Consider the following 23,298-nt stretch of genomic DNA (forward strand, 5'->3'; position numbering starts at 1 on the left):
GTATATGAAGTTACAAGTAGGCCTGTATCGGCGCAGTTAAAAGGCTGTTGGACGATTGTTTGGGATTTTCTTTATTTTTGGACCTGTAGATGTCCACAGCCAATTTTTGGATTGGAGAGGTAGATATTAGAGTTATCTTTATCCTCTGTTTCGGACTCATAAACCTATCAAATGCGGTTTTTTTTGTAATTTTATTGTAGTCTTGGAAATTTTGAACATGATACAGTATAAAAGTTTGACTTTATAAATTGTTTCTACCAATTTCTTCATAAGAATATTTTTTGGAGATAGATTTTCATCAAATTTCAAGACCATAATACAAACTTTTTGCACAATATTTGTTGGCAATCAACGCTCACGGCCTTTATTTATAATTATAAATAGTTTTTTGTTAAAGTTTACCACATCTGACAAAGGATTTGTGTAAATTCTTAGGGTGGTTCTATTCTGGTGAACCATTAAAACATGCTAATATTTTGACATTTTTTCATAAAGCGAGTAAAAAGTACCGTTATAACGCATATGTGAAACATGTTATGTATTGAAAATATCGGCTACTAAATACTCTACATGTCCACAAAAATATAATTTACAATTCCTCTCCTATCGTCAGTTATAACGGTATTTGTAGGGAAATATTGGTGGGTTCTATTCAGATGAACCGGAGTGTATATCGCCAGTATAATTTTTATGGGCTGTGCTTTCTCAGATAAGCTGTATAAAATCTAGAATAGGTTGTAACTCTAGACGGGAGTTCTGGGTTTGGGGACCAATCTATGAACATCGTTATAGTTTTTCCAAACATATGTATGTACAGTGGCATTAGCTGACCGCCATCGGAAATTTACATTATGTCAGCATGGTTATTCCGATACCTTATATGCAAAATTTATTTCATCAAAATATTCGCATTTTTAAACGAAATCGTGTAATCTATTAAAATGAATTTATTGTCCCTAATTAGCTGGCCTACTGTATATCCAATTCGAAGACGGGCTATATGAGGATTTTTGAGTGAAATCGGACACTATTTCAAAACGTGATTTTTATTTTTTGCAGTGTTGATTCTGCTCATCAGCAAAACATTTTATTATATATTCAGATTTTTTCGCTAACGGTTCTAGAGATATCGCGCCTTGAAAAAGTCGAATTCTATAAAAACTATGTTCAAAGATATACTCATAACTTCTTTAATATTGGTCCAAATACAAAAAATTTTGTTTTGTATTATTTCTTGCATTATCAGCTACCTAAAAAAATAGAAGAAACATTTTCACAGTTGGCTTGGATGCAATTTTCGCAATTTAATATTTAAAATAAATTTTTATCAATGATTGTACTCTTCGATTTTTTTTTTAAATTTTTGTATTAAACTTAATTATAACATCATTAAGTCATACATGAAACATTTGTAATCAAGAAAATCGAAGAATACAATTGATACAAATTAATTTTGGTTTTGATGCAATTTTTGCTGGTTATTGTTTACTTGGAAAAATTGCATCAAAGCCCATTGTGCAAAATTTTGTTCTATTTTGTTAGATGACTGATAATACAACAAAAAATACCAAAAAAAAAATATATTTTTTTCTATTTGGACCAATATTAAAGATGATATGAGTATTTCATTGCACATAGTTGTTATAGAATTCGACTATTACTTTTATATTATTATATTACGTATAAAATATCTCTGGAACGGTTAGTCTTAAAATTTAAAATATACTTAAATGTTTTGCTGGCACAGCAGGAATAAAGGAAATAAAAAAACTACTGTTTGAAAAAAAATTACCGATTTCACTCAGAAGTCCCCATCTATTCCTTCTGGTTACTGTTCTATGACAAATTGTTAAATTTATTTCAAATAGTTACCGCAGTACTTATTACAAAGTATAACTTTTTCTTGGGGAATTCCATCCTTCCCGAAGCAATACACAAATATTCCAAAAAGGGTACAGCTACAAAGCATAATTAAATTACCAAATAACAGGTTTTTATAGTATTTTTTGATAGTCGTAACAACTTACAAATTAACTATCTTCTACAAGATGAGATGAACTTCTGATTTGTTGCCAAATACACTACGTGCCACGCGTACGCACGTTAAGCATTGTTTAAACGCTTACATATAGACCACCAATTCTTTGTAATTTTGCTAACAAAAAATAGTTTGCCGACGGTGAGCGTTGAACACACTCTTTGGCACCGTACATTCCGTGCCTTCGTACTCATTACTTAGTAATGAGTGAATTAATTAGGTTTGTCTTGTAAAATTTTTAAAAAATAACCCATTATATTTCAGCTTACTGGTAATGCAGAAGGTAGCTGTTTTACATAACTTTGTAACAGGCTATTCGGTTCATGTGGCTTACAAATTTTTGCTGCGAACTGTCTTAAATTTGGCAAGTTGTATATTTTTTTCACAGACTGGACCACGCTCACCAGTATTATGTGTTCTTTAAACGCTTATATGTTACTCAACAACTCTTCGTATTATTTCCAACAAAAAGCTTCTTTTTCCGTCGGTGAGGGTAGAACATACACCTCCAGGGTTTGTAGTCGTTTAAAATAAGACATTTTCGCTGTACAATTTTAAAATTTCGCTGTAAAATGCAAAAGGTAGCCTGTTCACATTACTTTGTAATATGTTGTTCGGCTCATATGATTCCCAAGTTTTTGCTAGATAATGTTAAAAAGAAAAAGATTATCTCTTTACTTTTCTTAAGCATTCAAATGGTAAAAAATTAAGATAAACTATTATCCTAAATATTTCCTTATGATTTAACATTTTTTTACATCTTCATCAGAAAAATAGTTTATGTCAAAGGTAGTTTATACCACAATAGTTTTACTTTGCCTCCACTCCCCATTGCTAAACTGCTTTATACAACATTTTTAATTTGCAAAAGTAATTCATAGTATTTTCCACCCTTATCTTTATGGAAAAGTTTCAATCGTTACTTTATTCTTGTGTCCTCCTGGTTATTTTCAATGTCTCAGAAGATAAATTGCATTTCACATATGGCAATTAATATAAAAGTCTCAAACCAACGTAAAAGAGTCCTTGTCATGGTAGCAAACTCTGAAAGAGTGAAAATATATGTTTTAACTAATTAAATTGTTCAACACATTTCCTATTTCTTGTTTAATTGCCACATGATTTCGTAAGAAAGGATGAAGTTTTACGATAAGATTTATGAGTAATCTTTGGACCCACAACCGAACAGAAAAGGTTAAATGTGATAAAGATGACAACTTAATTAATAAAATATGTATGTATATAAATGGTGAATGTTGGAAGGATAAAATTGTAGAAAATATGTGTTGTTTTCTGAGAAGGAAGCAAAAGTCGACTTATACCCAGGTTAACCCAGTGGGTTTGGATTTCAAATGTCAATTCCATAGCGCAAACGTCAAATAAATCCTCCCGAAGTGGGTTAACCCGGCAAAAACCCGTAGTGTAACCGTGCTATTATGTCAATACGGAGTAGATTTACATTTTAAGTGATCTCATTAGCAAAAAAAAACGCGTTTGAAAAAAAAATAATAATAATAAAAATACTCGTATATTTATAACAACAATAGAAAATATTTTTTTTATACAAAATTGTAATATAATGTTGTCTAACAAAAATATTTATTTAACATTTAACAACGCATTAAGAAATACTGTAAAATTACTAACATTTATTAATCGCAGCCATTATTTTATGGCAATTTAATGGCTGCACACAAACATAAGCCACGGTTTTTTGATATTCTGCTGTAATAGTTGTTTTTTTAATTTTTGATTAATTAATGTTTATCATCTCTGTTCGTTGTTTTCTCAGCACTGGCCATTTCGTGTTTTTTTTATTTATTTATCTTTATTGTTTTGCTGTAAAAACAACTACATATTTAATTTAATTATGGTAATGACTGCACCTAAGAAACAAATCTGCAAACATGTGTTTTATTTTATTCATTATTTTTTTCTTTGCCCATTATATTGTACATTTCAATTATAATTTGAAATTGTTGGGTGTTCGTTTTATTCGTTTCGCTATTTGTTTATTGCAAAATAAATTATATGAACATTAAATTAATATTTATGGATGGAAATTGAAAATACAAAGAGTTTTTATTGTATTCGATGAGATGTGGACTCTTTCCCATCTCATTTTAATATTTTTTTAATTTGTTGCTATTTTATCGCTTTTATTTATTCAATGATTATTGCTTTGTTTAGAAAAAAGATAAATATATAAACTGCAGCCAGTATAGGTGATTTATGTTTCACGAATGTAAATCTGAAGTTGTACTGATACTATTTTTTAAACTCAAGCTGAGGAGTAGTTGAATTTTTTTTGGATGTTGGATGAATTTTACAAAATAATATAAACTATTTTTTATTTTTTGCTCTTGAGTTGAACAGATTTAAATAAAAAAAATGGACTTGTTACTTGGTTGTCAGAGACCAAGGTTCGAATCCCAGTTATTAAGGCAAAGACCATTTTTAAATATATGCACTTTTATTACATCTCTTTCGAGTTGAGCTATTATGACCAATGATGTACATTGTTTGAGGAATTTGATGATTATGTTCAGACAAGTCTGAAAATGTAGGAAAGAGTATGACATAGTAAAACCATCGAAACGATACAGTATTTTAGTTGAAAACTCTTATATGTTTTCTATAAATTTTCTCGTTTAGAGTTAAGCTTGATGATCGCAAATTTTTGGCAAGTGAAAAAGGAAAGCCAAGGACTCGTACCCACACAGTCACCAAATTACGTTACCTGGTTTCGCTGTTGGTTAAGCAGCTCTTCAGGCGTATCGACTGTCGAATGGCTTCTCTGTCCTAGAACTTTTCGTTTTTCAAATGCAAATGTGTTTTTTGTTTCTTCATGACATCCTGAGAAGTGATTTATTGACAAACCAATATTTAAGACAAAATATAAATTATGGCTGTTATAAAATATTTGTCGAATAATGACGTCTTTACTTTTTTTGGTTGCTTCTTATCCGCTCTCTACAAATAGTTGAGCAATCGAAAATATTTTAGTTCCCGATTGATAGGTATAAGTCATAACAACAAAGTACAACAACATTGTACTCTTTTTTAACCACCCTCATTTTTTATGAAAAAAAAGAAACAAAAATGGCTTCCCCAAAAAAAAGGTTCAACTACTTTTTCATAACAATACGAGTAACAAAAGTAACTAGAAACTACCTTAAACAAATATGGCTGCTTTACAATCTACCCCAAACGAGACGCCGTTAATAATATTACCTTAAATTAGTTGACATTATTGCACGTCAACAATTTACATTTTTAATGGCCGTTGGTCAGACGATTTGTCCATTAACGAGGGAAACATTTAATCACACATTGTGCTGTGGAGCCATTATGGCCCAATTGCCAAATGGCCATAATGCATTTGTTGCCGTCCTTCCTCATCGTTCACGACTAGTCACGAGTCATCATGCATGACATTTTGTTGGCTGGCTATGAATTTCATTTTAATTGGTCATCATTAATTTGTATATTTTAGTGGATGTTTTTCATATTGAATTTCCCCCCAAAACATTAATGGAAACAATGGGGAGTTTCCATTCTATCTTAACATGATTTGTATTCTCAGTTGATTTTGTCAACAAGATATGGGAATTTATTCATACCGCCTTGTGGGTGGCTAGAATAACTAGCAAAGCAATTCCCCCTTACAACAACAACAACTCGAACCAACCATAATTAAGTAATAATAATGATAATTTGTTGTAGTTGCGATTAAATTACTTTCTCAGTTGCATGTCAGTCGATCTTCTAAATGTAAGCAAATCACATCTATTTAAATGTAAATGCCATTTATTGTGTGGTAGCGAAAGCAATTAGACTTGGCGATGTGCGGTTTTGTGTAAACAAGTCGTGCCATTCGAATATTACAAACAAATTAACATTTTTATTTATTTATGTAAACGTTTCCAGTCAAAGGGGTTGGTTGGTCGGTCTTTTATGGAAAAAGGCTTTTCAGATTTTCGAAAGCTTAAAATGTAAATGAAATTATATCATGTCACGATAGCTTTGGGGAGCGTGTAGTATACTATGTTTTAGAGTTTTAGTAGTATACTATGAAAATTTTTGGAAAACATTTTATTAAAACATATTAAAATTCGAAATGATGAAAAAAATGTACAGAATTCGAAATATGTGGAGGTAAGGAAAATTATTTTAAAAAGATATTGTCGTTTTACCGTCGGTTATCAAACGCGTTTTGTTGAGCTGTCTCTGAAATTGAATACCGACGGCGGCAATGCAATTATTTGGAGAAGCTCAAGGTTACTGTAATATTTTAATCCATAAAGTTAGGAAATTATTTAACAAAACCACGCCTTATTAAGTACTACGTTTGGCGTTCGTTGCTCCACGTAGTTGAAATATTGACCATAAAATCAATCGACAAGATTAAACTGGAGGCCTTTGAAATATGGGTATATCGAAGAACACTAATGGTATCATGGACTGCTGGCATCTCAAGCGAAGGTTATTCTAAGAAATATGAAAACTGATAGATATTGGCCGAAATGCAAAATGGGATACCTCGAGATAATGTGAAACAACAAGACCAAATTTGAATTTTAGATGGGTATATAAATTTGTTCGTAGATTTGTCGTTAACATGAGCTTTGAATGCCTTTTCTCCAGATTGTGAGAATGTGATGTGAACGTTTAAGCTTGTTTCAAAGTAATACTTAATGGTGTTAGCATGCCCGTTATACAAGAAATACCAAGAAGACGAAGCTATAGAGAAGAAGCCTGAGGTCAATTTTATACACAATTAAAAGCGTTATTTCTATCATACTGATTGATTAAACTATAGCCTCGGAACCGTTAATTAAGTAGTTCGATCCGGAAGGAATTTTCAGGCAGATATTGTAGTGAAGGAACTGGCATCCAAGAGTATACTTCGGTTCAAGGAGCCAAATTTATAGTGAAGTCTAGAATACAGCTACCACCGAGCTCATAGGAAATCAGTTATTATATACCACGACAAATGAACATATAGCCAATAAATCTACACATACGAGGTGAACTAGAAAAGTTTTTGGCCTAATAATGGAAACGCGAATATTTAAAATCAAAAACAGTTTTATTGAGACGCCTCCAAAACATGTTTTTTGAACGCTTCTCCGGAGACCCCAGCCAAACAAGTTGTAATGGACCACTCACAAATAACCGCACTACGTTCCTCAAGTCGTATAGTAGCCACACGGTCAGCTTAGCTGAAGAAACAGGTAACCATTTGCTTCACAGTGCTTCTTCCATGAACAACTTTCGTTGGATTTGGCTCGGCTTCGAGGACCCCCATACGCACAGAAAAAATATGATTGATCACACAATATTTGAAGAGCAAAATATATATAGTAAATATATTGTTAGATTCCGCATGTAGTATTGTGAGTCCAACAATCGTTTTGGTTAATTACAACAATTTTTTGTCATATCCAACAATAGTTGTTGTCATATCCAACAATAGTTTTTGTCTGCTGGACAATATTATTCTCTTTTCTTCCACAATTTTATTCTCTTCTCTCGGTATTCGATGCCGTGGTGAAAAAAAAAATTTGTGAGTTTTGTTTGTATGAGTTCCTCTTATCTTATCTTTGTTTTTTTTATTTTATCTTTTTTCTTTTACACCATGAGATTCTTCTTTTTAGTTGTTTCTTCTATATCATTCTTCTTTGTGTTTTGATAGTTGAGTTACACCACAATCTGAGAAATGTTTTTGGTCCTAATTTGTTTTTTGCTTTTCATATTTCTTGTGGTCTTTTGATATTCCTTATGTAGGGGTAGGAGCTTGGAGGATGAGCGCAATGGAGTAGTTATGTTGCTTCTATCAATTTGTTGTCTTTTTAGTTAGACCTGACAAAACCTGCCCATGTGTAGGGTTTGTCAATGCTCATAATATTATACGTGACATTTATACCAAAGTTATGTGGAAAGTGTATACGAGAATTTTATACGATCAAATCAAAAATTTAAGTAACAGGTTTTCTGGGCTGACAATAGTTTGTGTAAAAATTCTAGATTATTATAGTTCCTACCATAGGCATTGTCAATGATTTTTACAATATTAAGGAATTTCGGAAGTTGTTTTTGTTTTGTATATTTGGAGCAATTGATAGTATTTTTGGATTTGTAATAGCAATGCTTGAACAAAACAAATGAATTGTTGGAACAAAAATAGGTATTGTTGTTCCAACAAAAGCGAAAAATATTTTTTCTCTGCGTGCACGGTTGAGTGCTGTTTTGTTTCGGGCTCATACGAATATATCCAAGATTTGACGTCTGTGACGATCTTATAAACGTCGTTTGAAGCGCCGCGATCGTATTTTTTCACAATTTCTTTGCACAAATCGCCAAGAATCTTTTTTGTGTGATTTTCAATTTGTGCTGGATCTAACAAGAAAAACCCAGTTTTGTGGCAAGGTGTTATTGTTAGTTGGTGGAAGAAATGTCAAGGATGCCTCTATATCACGGTATATAAAATATCTTGCATTATCAGTTTACGCACGGCTTACTCTTTTTAACTTTTCGTGCGGCCTGATTTGGCTCAACGAAACCAGAAACAAGGTTTCCACGGCAATCTGGCATAAACGTAGAACAATCTCTCTACTTCCCTTATGAACTCCGACCTGAAATTAGCTATATAAATAATATCGAGTCACTGCAAAATCAAATCTTTGGCTTGCAAATGGGGAAAAGATGAATTTGCTGAATACTATAGGGTATGCGAAGTTGGAGGAGAACAAGTAAAAAAGTGGACAAATATAGTCCATATTCGAACCTGATCTATATCAGGTAGATGTATTAGGATGTGTAAAGTATGGACCAAATCGGCTACTCTCTTCAAGAGTTATCGTGCGCACAATTTTTCCGAACATTTTTGAACTTTTGTGGGGGAGGTACCTGAAGCAATGGACCGATATGGCTTATCTTCGAACTTAAACTAAGTTTGGACACAATATTACGAAGGCTAAATTTTGGACGGAATCGGTATATCCGTTCGAGAATTATCTTGCGCTCCAACCACTACACATGGTGTGATAGGGGTTTTCCAACTTCAAGGCTATTTTCTGAGAAAGTATGGACTTGCCCCTGATGAAACTTGTACCTTCGTATGGGGGACAGTGAACACAAGTTGTTGCAAGAACAACCAATGCGATTCGAGAGCAGGTCCTAAACTGAACTTTTCCGAAATTTTGTGTGGGAGGTACCCGATTGAGTCCATATAGGAACCTCATCTATGTCTGGTAGAAATTTCACGATGTGCAAAGTATGGATCAAATAGGTTACTCCCTTCCATGATAATCGTGCGCACAAATGTTCCGAACATTTTCGAACTTTCGTGGGGGAGTGGACCTATATAATCCAAAATAAGTTTGGACAAAATATCATGAAAGCCAAATTTTGGACCGAATCGGTTGATCCGTTCGAGAGTTGTCGTGCGCTCCAGCCAGACAAACGGACGGACATGGCTAAATCAACTCCAAATTGTCTGAAACGGATTTCGTCCAAACCAGCCAAGATCATCCATATACGTTAACGTGACTACAACAACAACACACGTTCTCTTTTTTTCTCATCTGCCGTGGTTTAGCAAAGGAAAGACACTCTCAGAGAAACAAATGAACAAAATAATTTGAGCATCAATGGTCCAAACATACTCCAAACCACTATTTCGATGAGGCACATTTTGTCCGTATTACAGTTAGCATAAATGCTGAGGTTTTAAACCAGAATTCGGCACCTCTTTACTCGCGAGCAAGCAAAGAGAGCTTCTCTCTCCACACACTAATTGAAAAACCATGCACTGACAACAGTGTTTTCTAAAATTGTTGTTGTTGTGTGCCGAATGCTGACTTATTGTCTATTGTCGTTGTCTAAAGGGCTCTGCACATACGGTCCGTTGAGTGTCGACTTACAACAACTACATGAAAACTTCATGAAAAAACTTGGCATCACTTACACTTTTTTCATGTGGTTGTTGTTTTTAACGCGTTACGCGATTCACAACGGACCGTATGTATGAATCTCTGATAGCCGAGCCAAAAAGTCGCATTCTGTTTACCATTATAGATGGCTGCAACGAGAAGAAATTGCCGCACCGCGGTTCACGGCAAACACCTCCTCTTCCAAATACTTGTATTATTTAATATCTTCTCTCTTTTTTCAATGTCTGTTTTTTTTCTTATTTTTCAGAACTCTATAGGATGAACACAATGAACTATAAGGTCTCGTAGTAAAGAAGCTGTTAATTAGGATAGCTATGCATCCTTTAACCTAACATACAGACAGAGGGACAGTTTAGTAGATATTAGTAGACTGACATGTTGCAAAATACGAATGCAGGACATGCGGAGAGAACGTCGAAGCACATCTGGCAATATCCAGCTATGCACACTTGAAAACCCAGCTCCTGAGAAATGACACAAACCAGGGCAAAGTTAAAGTTAAGGGTCCAGAATTTTAAAAATCAATGGAAATGTATATCTAACCTCTTCCATAAATTATGTAGACTAGAGCGCACAACCGGCCTACTCTAACATAAGTTTATGCCTATACTCATGAGCCGTACAACCCACTACAGAGCAATGTAACTAAGCTACCTTTTGCATTAGCAGTAGGCTGCAACGTAATGTGTTATTTCATCAGAATTTTACAATAGCACCGCAGGTAAACGAGTTTTTTGTTAGCTAACGTACGAATAGTAGTTATGTAGATGAATGTGTTTTATGTCCGCAAGCATGGCGCAGTGTGTAGTGTGTTTAGCTCTAAAGTTAATGAGTTCAATTCTGGCAGAGGTCGAAATACAAATGTCGAGTGTAAAGTTCTACAAAGAATATGGTTTTCAGCTTATTTGTCAATATGCATTATGGTATTTACATGTTTGGTGAACTAAATTTGAATGAGAATGCAAACGACGAAAAACATGGAAATCTCCTTCAGGATGAATTATTGAAAACGGCCATCCAAGTAAAAAGTCACGTACTCCATTCTTTTCATATAATTTGTTTGAAAGAAAGTTTTCCTACATTTTAAGTTAATATATTATTAGGTAGTCTATATTATATTCATTAATATTTTCGTCGCTTTCTAACAATAATTGTATGTAAAATTGATTGTCTGTCTGCCCGGATTTGATACGATTTTAATTGGTCATTATCGACACTATTTAAAAAAAATATGGCGATTGGGGGAAGTTTGTGTTTCGAAATGACATTAAACGAAAATCAAAAATAAATGTGTTTTTATAACTCATTAATATCACATTTTAATCAATAAATAAAATACAAACAAAAGACAAAATTAATGACGCATTACCGATTTTAGATAAACGAAATTTAACTATTTTTTTTTTGTCCAATTCTATTTTTGTTGTTATTCGAAATAGTTAAATTCTCATTAGTAATTAATTAATGACAATACAATAAATGACTTAATCACTAATCGTATTTGGGTATGTATGGTAAACACATACATACATACATACACATGTACATATTTATTATATGTTAAATGCGTTAAATGCACACATGCGTTGACATATAAATACATATCTATATAATAAAAATAAATCGTTTAGATAGTTATGTTAATTGCGTCTTTGATGTAAATGAAATTATAATGGAGACTATAAAACATAATTGGATCTGATGATTGATTAAAAATATTAATATACTATTAATGTTTTTCTATGTTTTTTTCTTTCTTCTTATAATATTTAGTATTAATGTTAAGGTGGTTATTTTTGTGAAGTGTTTTCTTCTATAACATTTGTTTGAAAAATTCTGCTCACAGAGAAGGGATATTTTTGAAGCTAAGATATTCTGAGAGCAGAATAACGTATCGTAAATATGTCGAAATAAATATTTGATTGGTTCAGAAATATATATTTTTACATATTTATGGGATATTGTAGGGTATTGCTAAGAATATGCTTTATTCAAAAATATTTATTCTCATTTAGTGTTATCAGTTGAAGATTGTAAATACTGGGAATTAAATTCTAGGAATTGTAAATAGAGCCACTATGTTATAAATGGAAAAATTTTTCTTCCCTTTTATAACGTAGTGGCTCTTTTTATAAATCCCGGAATATTATGTGGACTATCACAAATAGCTAGCTTTCTCGGAGTCTATTGGTAATCAGATGCAGCACATCTTCCTATTGTGGTTATCACCTTATCTAGTGGTTAATGATTACTATTAGATTTACCTCTCTCTCTCTCTCTCTCTCCCAACAACTAATAATTGTAAAAATAAAATTGTATTAATTCGCTTTCAAGTTGAGCTGTAGTGACCTGAGAGGTATATTAAAAAATTAGGATTCTACCAAAGCCCCACACAAGGCATATTTATATAAGGTAAATGCATGAATTACAACAACTAACAAATTTACAAAAACAACATTGTTGTTATTGAAAATTTAATGTCAAAGAAAATATTGAATAATGGGGTCGTTCTAAAAATTTTCTCAGGAAAAACATAAATACATTTTAATAGTCCCCTAAAATAGAACAAATTTGAATCAAAATGTAACAAAAAAAAGTAAAAATACAGCTGATTGTCACTTCTTCCTTATATAAATGTGCCTTGGCCCCACACATCTAACCATTATGCTACGTTTCACGTGCGGCTAAGTCCGATCATCAGGCATAATAAAATCTTATTTTATTGGGCAGATGAATGCTCAGCTTGTAACTACCACTTTTCCTATAGTCCGACTATGATTGTAACTATATTTTTTAATTTAAAATTGTATTTCATTTTTCGTACTCACCTCCATTTCGTTCGTCGATTCTGGAACCATGTCTTCACCTGGGCATCGGTCATTTTAAGACCTCGCGCCAGTGCCGCCCTTTCTGCGGATGCCAAATATTTTTGCTTGTGAAACCGTTTTTCCAACTCAGCCACCTGAATGCGTGTGAATGATGTGCGTGGCTTTTTTCGCTTGGGTGGTGTACGATTCTGATAGGGATGACCAATGCGTCGGGCAATTGGAAAAGCAGCTGAAAGGAATTCGAAAAAAAGGGATTTAAATGTCGATCGAGCAATTTAATAAGCAATTAAAGGCTACAAAGTGTTTATCCTACACCCTATTATTTCTTTGATAAATGTTTCCCTTTTTATCCTTTAATTGTTTGTCAAATGTTTGAAGGCGGTCTCAACAATTAAGTGCAGCTATAAATTATCCCCTATTGCCACACAGTTTGATAACAAGTCATTTCCGAGTTTTACTTCCGGAAAGTGCACGAACATTAAGGTAACCTGTTTTTCAACATCTGTGTGTGTGTTTTGTGGGTGCACTCACACAAGTGTTTCAAGGAGTTTTTTCTTGAATTTATGAATGAAAATGAAAACACAGACACACACATTATAGTTACATCAAAGGGCCATAAACATAAGAAAAACTAGGACCTTTCTTTTCCTACTGAGGATAAATGTGTCGGCTTAATTACTGGCCACTTTAAGCGGCCTTATCGGTCAACATTAATAGCGATAGGTAATGTTGCCGGTTGCCGGTGTTGTTGTTGTATTGTGTTGCGTTGGTGTACCTGCCGCTGTGAAATCAATTAGTCTGTTTTGCTGTTCAGTGGCTGAGGAGTTCAGTTTGGCTTGTCGAAAAAGTCTAATTGAAACAAGGCAGACTCTAATAGTGGCAGTGGTGGTAATAGACCGATCCATTGCTATTTGGGCTGCCTTATGGGATAGCAGACGGTGTCTCATTTGCTTCCAATATGAAAACACGCGACACATTTTATTGCATTGTTGTTGTTGTTGTAATGTTTCCATGACGTTGAGTCATATTATTTGTGACAAAAAGAAGTTATATCGCGGCGTTAAGTAAAATGAATGACAGTCTGCTTGGTTGTCGGATAACTAGCCGGTTGCCTGTATGACCCAGACTGTGGACTGTGAACACAACAACAGCATAACGCAAGTATCATTTATGTTGACTACAGTCTCATTTGGCTGCTTACTTTATTGATTGACTGAATGGACGACGGACTCTGGTTCTTGTCGTCGACTTCCACAGTGCGTTTTTTCTGTTTTGTTTTTCAAATTGGTATGTCTTTAGGGACAGACAAGACGACGAACCTTTTAAAATTCTTTTAGGACATTGTCTCGTTGAAGACATTGTCATTGGTTAACTAAATGACTGGTTGTCTGTCTGGTTGTGAGCTGCCTCCTTTCTTTACGTATTGTCGTTATAAATATTTTTTGTGTTTTCTTGGCTTTTATTAGGTGCGATAAGAGACGCGTAGTAATAACGATTTTTTTCATAAGGCCCAAATATCAATAAATTACGTAAAAAACTCCTTATGAGGGCGATGTAATAATTAAGTTACAATTAAAAACATTTTGCTATAAATATTTCAATTGTTGTTTTTAAATTAAAAAGTTTTTCTTTCATATTATTTTAGAAGGTAAGGCGGTAATTCAGTCTGATTTCAATAGGTAATCAGTATGTATTCAGTCCAATAGAAATCACTTAAGACAAATTAAGCTGGCTCAAAAATCACACTAAATAAGTCACTGATACTACCCGTGCTTTTATACGGTCCAGAAGTCGCGGTAAAATGGAAGACCCTGCAAAAAACCCCATCAGCAAATAATATTACATTTTTTTAGTCATAAAGGCTTACAAACCTACCTACCAATTATTTTAGGGAGGAATCTTTTTACAATTCGTCTTATTACAAATATTGTTACGAAAGTTAATACTGGATTTAAGTGAACTTAGATGAAATTCTGTTAATTAAAACATTTAATTATAGCGTTAAATTTTCTTAAGCATTTACGTTATTTGAATCAATTTTACAACAACAACTACCCCATAGAATTCCCTCATTATTTTCCACGTTTATGTTGGTATAGTGTGTGTTCTATCCTCTGACATATTTGTTTTTATACCCTCCACCATAGTATACCCTATATTACGTTTGTCATTCCGTTTGTAACATATCGAACTAATCATTTGCGACCCTATAAAGTATATATATTCTTGATCAGGATAAAATTCTAAGACGATCTAGCCATGTCCGTCTGTCCGTCTGTTGTAATCACTCTAGCGTCCGCAATAATTGAGATAGAGTGCTGAAATTTTGCACCCGAGGGCAGGTCACGTTCGAAGATGGGCTATATCGGTCCACTCTTTGGTATAGCCCCCATATAACGATACCTCCCGATTTTCGGTGTTTTGAGAATTTGAGCCACAATTTTTAACCGAACTATCTGCAATTTGACATTTGAGGTTCTCAGTGGTCATGAAACATCTCCATGAAACATCGTCAACATAGGTCCATGTTTTGGTATAGCCCCATATATCGGTACCTCCCTATTTTCGGTATTTTGAGAATTTGAGCCACAATTTTTAATCGAACTAGCTGTAATTTGTCATTTGAGATTCTCAGTGGTCATGAAATATCTCCACCAAACAACCTCAACATAGTTCCATGTTTTCGTATAGCCCCCATATAACGGTACCTCCCGATTTTCTGTATTTTGAGAATTTTAGCCACAATTTGTAACGGAACTATCTGCAATTTGACATTTGAAGTTCTCAGTGGTCATGAAATATCTCCACCAAACATCGTCAACATAGGTCCATGTTTTGGTATGGCCCCCTTATAACCGTACCTCCCGCTTTTCGGTATTTTGAGCATTTTAGTTACAATTTGTAACCGAACTATCTGCAATATGACATTTGAGGTTCTCAGCGGTTATGAAACATCTCCACGAAACATCGTCAACATAGGTCCATGTTTTGGTATGGCTCCCTTATAACCGTACCTCCCGATTTTCGGTATTTTGAGCATTTTAGTTACATTTTCTAACCGAACTAGCTGTAATTTGACATTTGAGGTTCCCAGTGGCCATGAAACATCTCCACGAAACATCGTCAACATAGGTCCATGTTTTGGTATAGCCCCCATATAACGGTACCTCCCGATTTTCGGTATTTTGAGAATTTTAGCTACAGTTTTTAACCGAAATAGCTGTAATTTGACATTTGAAGTTCTCAGTGGCCATAAAACATCTCCAACGAAACATCGTCAACATAGGTACATGTTTTGGTATAGCCCCCATATAACGGTATCTCTCGATTTTCGGTATTTTGAGAATTTTAGCTACAATTTTGTCTAAGCAAAAATAATTGTCAATATAGCTCCATGTTTTGGTATATCCCCCCATATAACTGTACCTCCCGATTTTCGAGAATTTTCAGTGGTCACGAAATTTCTTCACTAAAATTCGTCAACATGGGTCCATTTTTGAAGGTCTACATTGTTTTGATGAAAGTACACTCAATTTGACTCTTGAAGTTCCCTGCAGCTATAAAACGTTTGCGCCAAAAAATTTAAAGATAGGTTGACACTTTGATATAGCCCCTTAGGTGGTACCTTTCACCTAGCTGAACACATTTTTTTAGGTTAGATTAGATAACTGTGCAACAAAATGGAGGTGAAAGTCTGGGGCACGGAAAATTCCTTTTGGGGAAGAAAGGCCTTGGTGAGTATATTATGAACCCCGAAGGACAGATGCGCCGTGAGTCGAACTTCCGCGTTATGGCGTGATGAAATTTTTGTTAGAGACCCTGTGGGCCATCAGGAATTAGTGTTATATCTTTGTTCACTGTTTGCTTAAGTGCTCTACAAAAACAACAAACAAAGATATAATGCTAAATCATGATGGCTTACAGGGTCTCTTGCAAAAACTTCATCACGCCATAACGCGTAAGTTCGACTCACGGCGCATCTGTCTTTTGGGGTTTTTAATATACACACCAAAGGCTTTCATCTCCAAAAGGAATTATCTCTGCCCCAACATTTGTGTTCACAGTGTAGTTTAAGCAATAGTGGGAGGCAGTATTGTCGAAAAGTTGTTCCACCTAAAATTGTGAAAGGACCCTAATTATTCCATTTTAATTAAGACTATTTTATGGTGGAGGGTATAAAAAGTTCGGCCCGGCCGAACTTAACGACTTTTTACTTGTTAATTATTCCTTATGTTGGGTGGGTGCTTGGATGAGCGCAATGGGATTGTTCTGTTTGTCTTTGTTGCCAGTTAAAGCAGCAAAACTTAACCATGTATTGTCTTCATCAATACCTTACGTGACATATATACCAAAGTTATGTGGAAATTGTATATGAGAATTATATACAATCAAATCAAATTTCTGTAACAGGATTTCTGTGCTGACAGTAGTTTTTTACAAATTTTTGATTATGATAATTCCTACCATCGATATTGTGAATGATTTTTACAATATTGTGGAATTTCGCAAGTTGTTTTTATGCTTGGAGCAAAGATGGTATTTTTGGATTTGCAATTACAATGATTGAACAAAACAAATAAATTGTTGGAACAAAAATATATATTGTTGTTCCAACAAAAGCGAAACATTTATTTTTTCAGTCTGTACTTATTAAATAATAACACATTATTTTTGAAGTACTCATAATGTCAAAAGTAGGTTGTTTACACTATTTTGAGGATTCTGTTTACGCGACTTTCTTTTTTTTTAAATTGGTACACCCAATGATCGATGCTCTTGGAAAGATATCTAATTACTGATCCTGTTACAAACTCTCAACTTGAATTTCTTTACTGATTATACTATTTTCCCAATTTTATAAATGATATTGCCATATAACAATTACACCTTTTTCCCGCAGTTTAAACATAACCTCCCCTCCATAACTTGCATTGGACATTTTCCAAATAGTTTATCATTAATAATAAACAAAAAACAAACTTTTGTTAAAAAATTTTTTTCTTAGCCCTGATTAATAAAATAACAACCAATTTGTTCCACTACAATTTTATTATGAATACGCGTATATATTCTCCTTTTTTTCTTGCTGGCGCTTGTTCGCTGGTGGTGATGGTGGTAGTGTTAGTGATGGGGATAGTGTTTTGTCGCCAGCTTATCTTAATAGCTTCGTCCGAAGTACAATAATTGGCGCCTCCGCGGAAATGTTCATTATAAACAACGTTGTCTTTTTTTTTGTAGGTATGCTATGGCCTGCTGCAGCCTTCTTGTTGGGCTGGCTCATTGAGGCTTTTAGTGTTGGCTGGCTGACCAGCTAATGTCAGTTCTCTGAGGTCTAAACCTTTATGTCTGAAGAGTGGTTGCTTAAACGATACGTTGACATCGAACAATTAATTATGAAAGCGTTGTAAAAACACAAAGTGAATGCAGTCGCCCTGATAGTGATAACGAAACATTTCTGAGAGTTAAGAGGCAGTATTTTTCAAAACTGAAAGCTTTTAGAAACAAAATTTAGTTTCCAACTTGTTAATTTATCAAATTTTATATTAAAAAAGGAAACTATAAAAAAATGAGAAAAATAAGTTATGGGTTTTCTTTGGTTTCCATTTTTACAATTTAATATTTTTGATTTTCTTCGCATCATTTTTCATTGCTACCTTTTTGTAGGAGGAAAAAAAAACTTTTCTAAACACAAAATATTTCCCTTAAAAAGAGCAATATCTAATACCAAAATATTCTCCAACATAAACTTTAGGAATCCTTGGTTGAACACAAATATTCTTTTTTCTGGCATAAACATTTGCCTATTTATTATTCATGTTAAAAGCTTTTTCCATTACTTGGCTTATGGTTTATAACCTCAGTTGTTGCTACAGCACGGTTGACGATGATAAGGTTGTTACACCTTTGGGTTAAGAAACGTTTCTTTTTGCTATCAAAAGTCATAAAACATCCCTTTGGAATATTTTACAAAGAATCCTCCCCCTAAAATTGCCTTATTCCTTGTCATAACGAAGAAATTTAAAAGCACTGAGTCTGAATCAGAAATCCTTAAAACCTTTTTGCTCCAACATGGTAATCATATGTGGTTTTTTCGGTTAGCTGCCGCAATTTAAAGCTTACATTTTATGATGTATCCAAAGGATTGAAATGGATGCCAATCAAATATTTAGACCACAGATTCAATGGTTAAATGGTTTTTATATTGAAATTGATATTTGAGTTTTTTTCTTATTTCAGCTTTTTGGAGGAATGTGTGTCAATGATATTGATTCTTGATGGAGGAGGAAGTGTTTATAAATTATGAAGGAAGGATATTTGCATGGGAAGCCCTTAATAAACAACATGATTTGCCAGTTTAACACTTTTTTCCGGGCAATTGGGTTTGAGGAATAAGGAAAATGCATTAATTATTTACAAAACAATTACGCGTGTGAGAAAAAGGGTATACATTTTTTGAATGGGGTTTTATTCAAATTCAGGATGTGAATTAAACCGCTATAAAATACACTTCTTGTAGCGTATATAATATTTATAAAATATAGAAATTGGGAACCACAATGAAAGATTAAAGTTTTGAAAACAAAGCGTTTTTGTATTACACAAAAATTTTAAGGTAATCTTGGTAAAATCGCAAATATGGGAATAAACTATTCGTGTGAACCGTGTTTAAAATACGTGTTGTAAAAGATGTTATGCAAAATACCGCTGAATCAAAATTAAATTAGCATTGTAGAGTTTCAGAGAGTTCTGAAGAGTTGCTGAGCACAATTTTTGGCAGATTTTTGCACCTGGTGGTTCAAATCCCAATAGTTTAGCAGCTACTGACAAGAAGTCCAGAAATTATATAAATTATGTTATCGATTTTGGTGAACTCTAAGATTTTTTTCCTGTTCAACACTAAACACAATATTTGCAAAGCAAAATTCCAATTCGTTTCTGAGATGAAGGCCCGATATATACAAGAGAAATGTAGTTTTAGTCAGGTTTAGATGAGTCCAAAAAGCCGACTGGATCTGACAAGCCAAACACAACTAGGGTTTTTGTAGTCCCAATATGTACCTTTAAAACATGCAGACTGGAAATTGTCCCAGCAGTCACTGCCTGCAACAGAAATTATTTTGCAAGATTATTTCATATCTCTTGTCGCACTTTCTTATAAAACTAAACCACAAAGTAGGGCTTCGAGGATACTCACGAAAGGTTGTCTTAAGATTAGACAAAATTGAGGACTCATTTTAAGAGCTATATTTGGTGGATGAACGTTTTTTACAGCTTTGTTGCTATTATCTCAGCCAGTATGGACTTACCGCCGATAAAATTATATTGAAGTAATTTGAGTCGCGAGGACTACCTGTGTAAAATTTTCAAAACGTTCCTAAATATGTTCCTAAACTGCACTTGTGCGAACAATTTTGAAATTTTCTGTTGGAGATATCCAGGGAGTGGACCCGAGTTTTTGTTGGACCACCAAATCAGGAAGTTTGGACTTGCCTACGAAAAACATTATAGCGCTGTACACAGGACCATAAGAAGTGCTTTCGGAAAAAATTGCAAAGATCCTCGAACAGCCCTTAACTGCATTTAAGCAAAAATGTTTTACTTTTGTGTGGGAGATGTTTTCCAATATAGACCTTATTAAAGTTTTCGTACCCATCAGTCATTTGATTTGGTGCCGACAGGGTTATTTAGAGCGTTTGGGGCATTATATCAGGAAATGTAGACTTTCCCCCCGAAAAAATATTCCGTCGTATAAGGGGTCGCGAGCACAACATGCTGCAAAAAATATCATGTCGATCCGAGAAGTGTTTTTAAACTGAACTTGTGTCAAATATTTTGAAATTTTTTGTGGGAGGTACCCAGTCCATATCGATGCTTGTAAGAAATATTACGATGTGCAACGTTTGGACCAAATTAGGGATCCTTCGATTTTTACCTTAAACAGAAAATGTCAACCGAGGGTAACATTTAAAACTTGCCACAAAAACATTTGTGGATAGAAAAATCGAAAGTCGATCATGAAAAGTCGACTCTTCGACTTACGAGAACAAAATTGTAGACCAAATCGCTTGATCCGTTCGAGAGTTATCGTGCGCTCAAGTCAGATGAATATGGCTAACTTGATTGCAAATTTTCTGGAACTGGTTTCGTCCAAACATACTTATTTGGGACAAAGCCATTATTACAGCCATTTTCATCGTATCAAAGTGTATATACCAACATTAACCTAAATGGTGAGGGTATAATTTGCTATTTCAGCATGCAATAACTCCGAAGGGATCGCATTATTATCCACGCCCTTTACAGATTATGCTTATTACCTTACTTTTGTCATTATGATTCTCTCTCTAGGTATACCACATTCAATCCCATCTTTCAGAAGTGGTAATAAGGCGTCTTCGTCATTGCTAAGAAGTAATATGTGTCTGTTACAGAACTCTTAGTATGTCTTTGCAGGAGGATGTACCAGCAGCCTTGACATTGTGATTGCTCTTTCTTCTCATTACTTTCTTTTCCTTGCGAATAATGAAATCTTTTTTCTCTATCTTACATTATAGACACCTCCCGACAAATATTAGCAATTCTAGAACATAATTTTGATTAAGTCACCATATAACGGTACCACTCGACTTGCCATAGAGGTACATAAAAACATTTTCAAAATATTAGATTTTCACATTATATTTTCCTAAAATTTATACTTTTTTAAAGCTCCTCCTCCTCCTTTACAATTCAACCAATAATACCAACCAACAAAAATTAAGAAAAAACACCACCAAAATACCACCTACAGTTAATGATAATCATGGGAAACACAGACAAAGGGAAACAAAAGACAAAGACATCATTTATCATTTTCGACAAAATATACTTTAAGTAGCAACAACGACAATCGAAAGCGATGAGGCGCCACCTTATCACCCAGCATACACCAACAAGAGAAGCAGAAAAAGGCAAAGAAGTTAAAAATTAAGAAAAATGTATTGAATGATAAAGCTAAACATAATCCAAAGCTGGAGCCCTTATACAATACAGCAGACGGCGACACTGAACAACACTGTGGCCATAAATGGTGAAGTATCTGACATACATTTCAGACGTATATTACATAAGTGAGAAACTTCGTAAACTCAGCAAAAAACTCTATTTAGCGGTAATGTTCAAAACGTATTGCAGATGGCGTGCTAAGTTTATTGTTCAACTGTTTCAGTTATTTTACAAATTAAAATATTAATAAAAATATGTTTATGTTTTCAAAAAGGTACGGAGGCTATTCAATAACAAGGACATGCTTATAGAATTAGTATTAAGCGAAAAATATTTTGGTAACATACATTTTTTGAGGTTTATGACCTTTACTACCTTTAAAACGTTTTCTACGGGTATATGACGTTTTCGACATTTACAAGTTTCTGACCGTCGAAAACCTAAACAATGTTGACCCTTATTTCATTCATTCTTTGTTTTAAATGTTAAAAAATGAATATAAATAATACTTCTTCACACAGTTGAAATTCTGAATATTTCAAGAAAAAATAAATAAATAAAAAATTTATGTTATGAAATTAATTTAATATATTTTTTTAATTAATTTAAATGATTTTTTGTCGCTAAATAATAAAATGATTTTTTTTCCTAAATTATAAAATAGTCTTCCTGCATTATCCCTCGGCGAACAATGCCAAACCTTTTCAACTAATAAATTAGTTGTTTTTTAAAATATTAAAACAACAACAATGGGATTAAGCCTGCCTGTTTTTTTTTAAATATAAATATTTACTCATCAAAAATATTTCAGGGAACATAATTTTTCGCGGAAAAAGCTTATTTGGAAATGGCAAATTTTTAGGAGAGTAAACATTTTTTAGCTTTGTCTGATAAAATTGTGGTTCTTTTTTACAAAAGTTGTCCTAACCGACTAGTGCTTCTATTTCAGTTTTTACTTCTCCCTTTGGAAATGGTGTATTCGAAGAAAGGACTGAACATTTATAGCCGTATTTTTTCTTCGGTTTCCTGGTGTTGATTTCAAAAGTAAACATTTAATAAAATGCTAAATTAAAAGCTTTCAAACATAAGCATTAACTCATTGACATATTTTGTGGATGGTGGCGGTGTTGTTGCTTTCTTAATGATTGTCTGTCCACTTTGCAGTATTTATTCTTCATTCTCTTCAAGGGAAGCAAGAAATGCTGAAATCAACAGTCAAAACAAACCACAAAAGTCCATCGACTGACATACAAATGATAAATTTACCAAAGTCACGGCATTGGAGCGCTAAAGCATCAAAAGACCAACCACACATGTCACAGCCGAGAACTGGGAATGGGGAAGACCGCCCGGATGGTAATTAATTCGGTATACAGGTCGAAAATTAAAAAGTCATGTTAATCACATCATTAAAATAGTAGAGTTGGCAAAAAAAAAACAACATCCAAGCTAAGTAAGCCTCATCCAGCCACTTATGCAAATTGAAAAA

At 33.8% G+C, this 23,298-nt stretch overlaps 1 protein-coding gene across 1 annotated transcript in view; it reads right to left on the reverse strand.

The window, feature by feature from the left end:
* Positions 1 to 23,298, reverse strand: part of C15 (homeobox protein C15) — a 60,007-nt gene that overhangs the window by 7,650 nt on the left and 29,059 nt on the right. The window contains exon 3 of the mRNA XM_073964401.1: positions 12,825 to 13,053. Within this exon, the coding sequence (XP_073820502.1) occupies positions 12,825 to 13,053 (229 nt within the window). The remainder of the gene's footprint in view (positions 1 to 12,824; positions 13,054 to 23,298) is intronic.

The sequence above is a fragment of the Musca autumnalis genome, unplaced genomic scaffold (assembly GCF_047663935.1).
Source record: "Musca autumnalis isolate F117 unplaced genomic scaffold, ASM4766393v1 scaffold_1, whole genome shotgun sequence".
Classification (NCBI taxonomy): Eukaryota; Metazoa; Arthropoda; class Insecta; order Diptera; family Muscidae; genus Musca; species Musca autumnalis.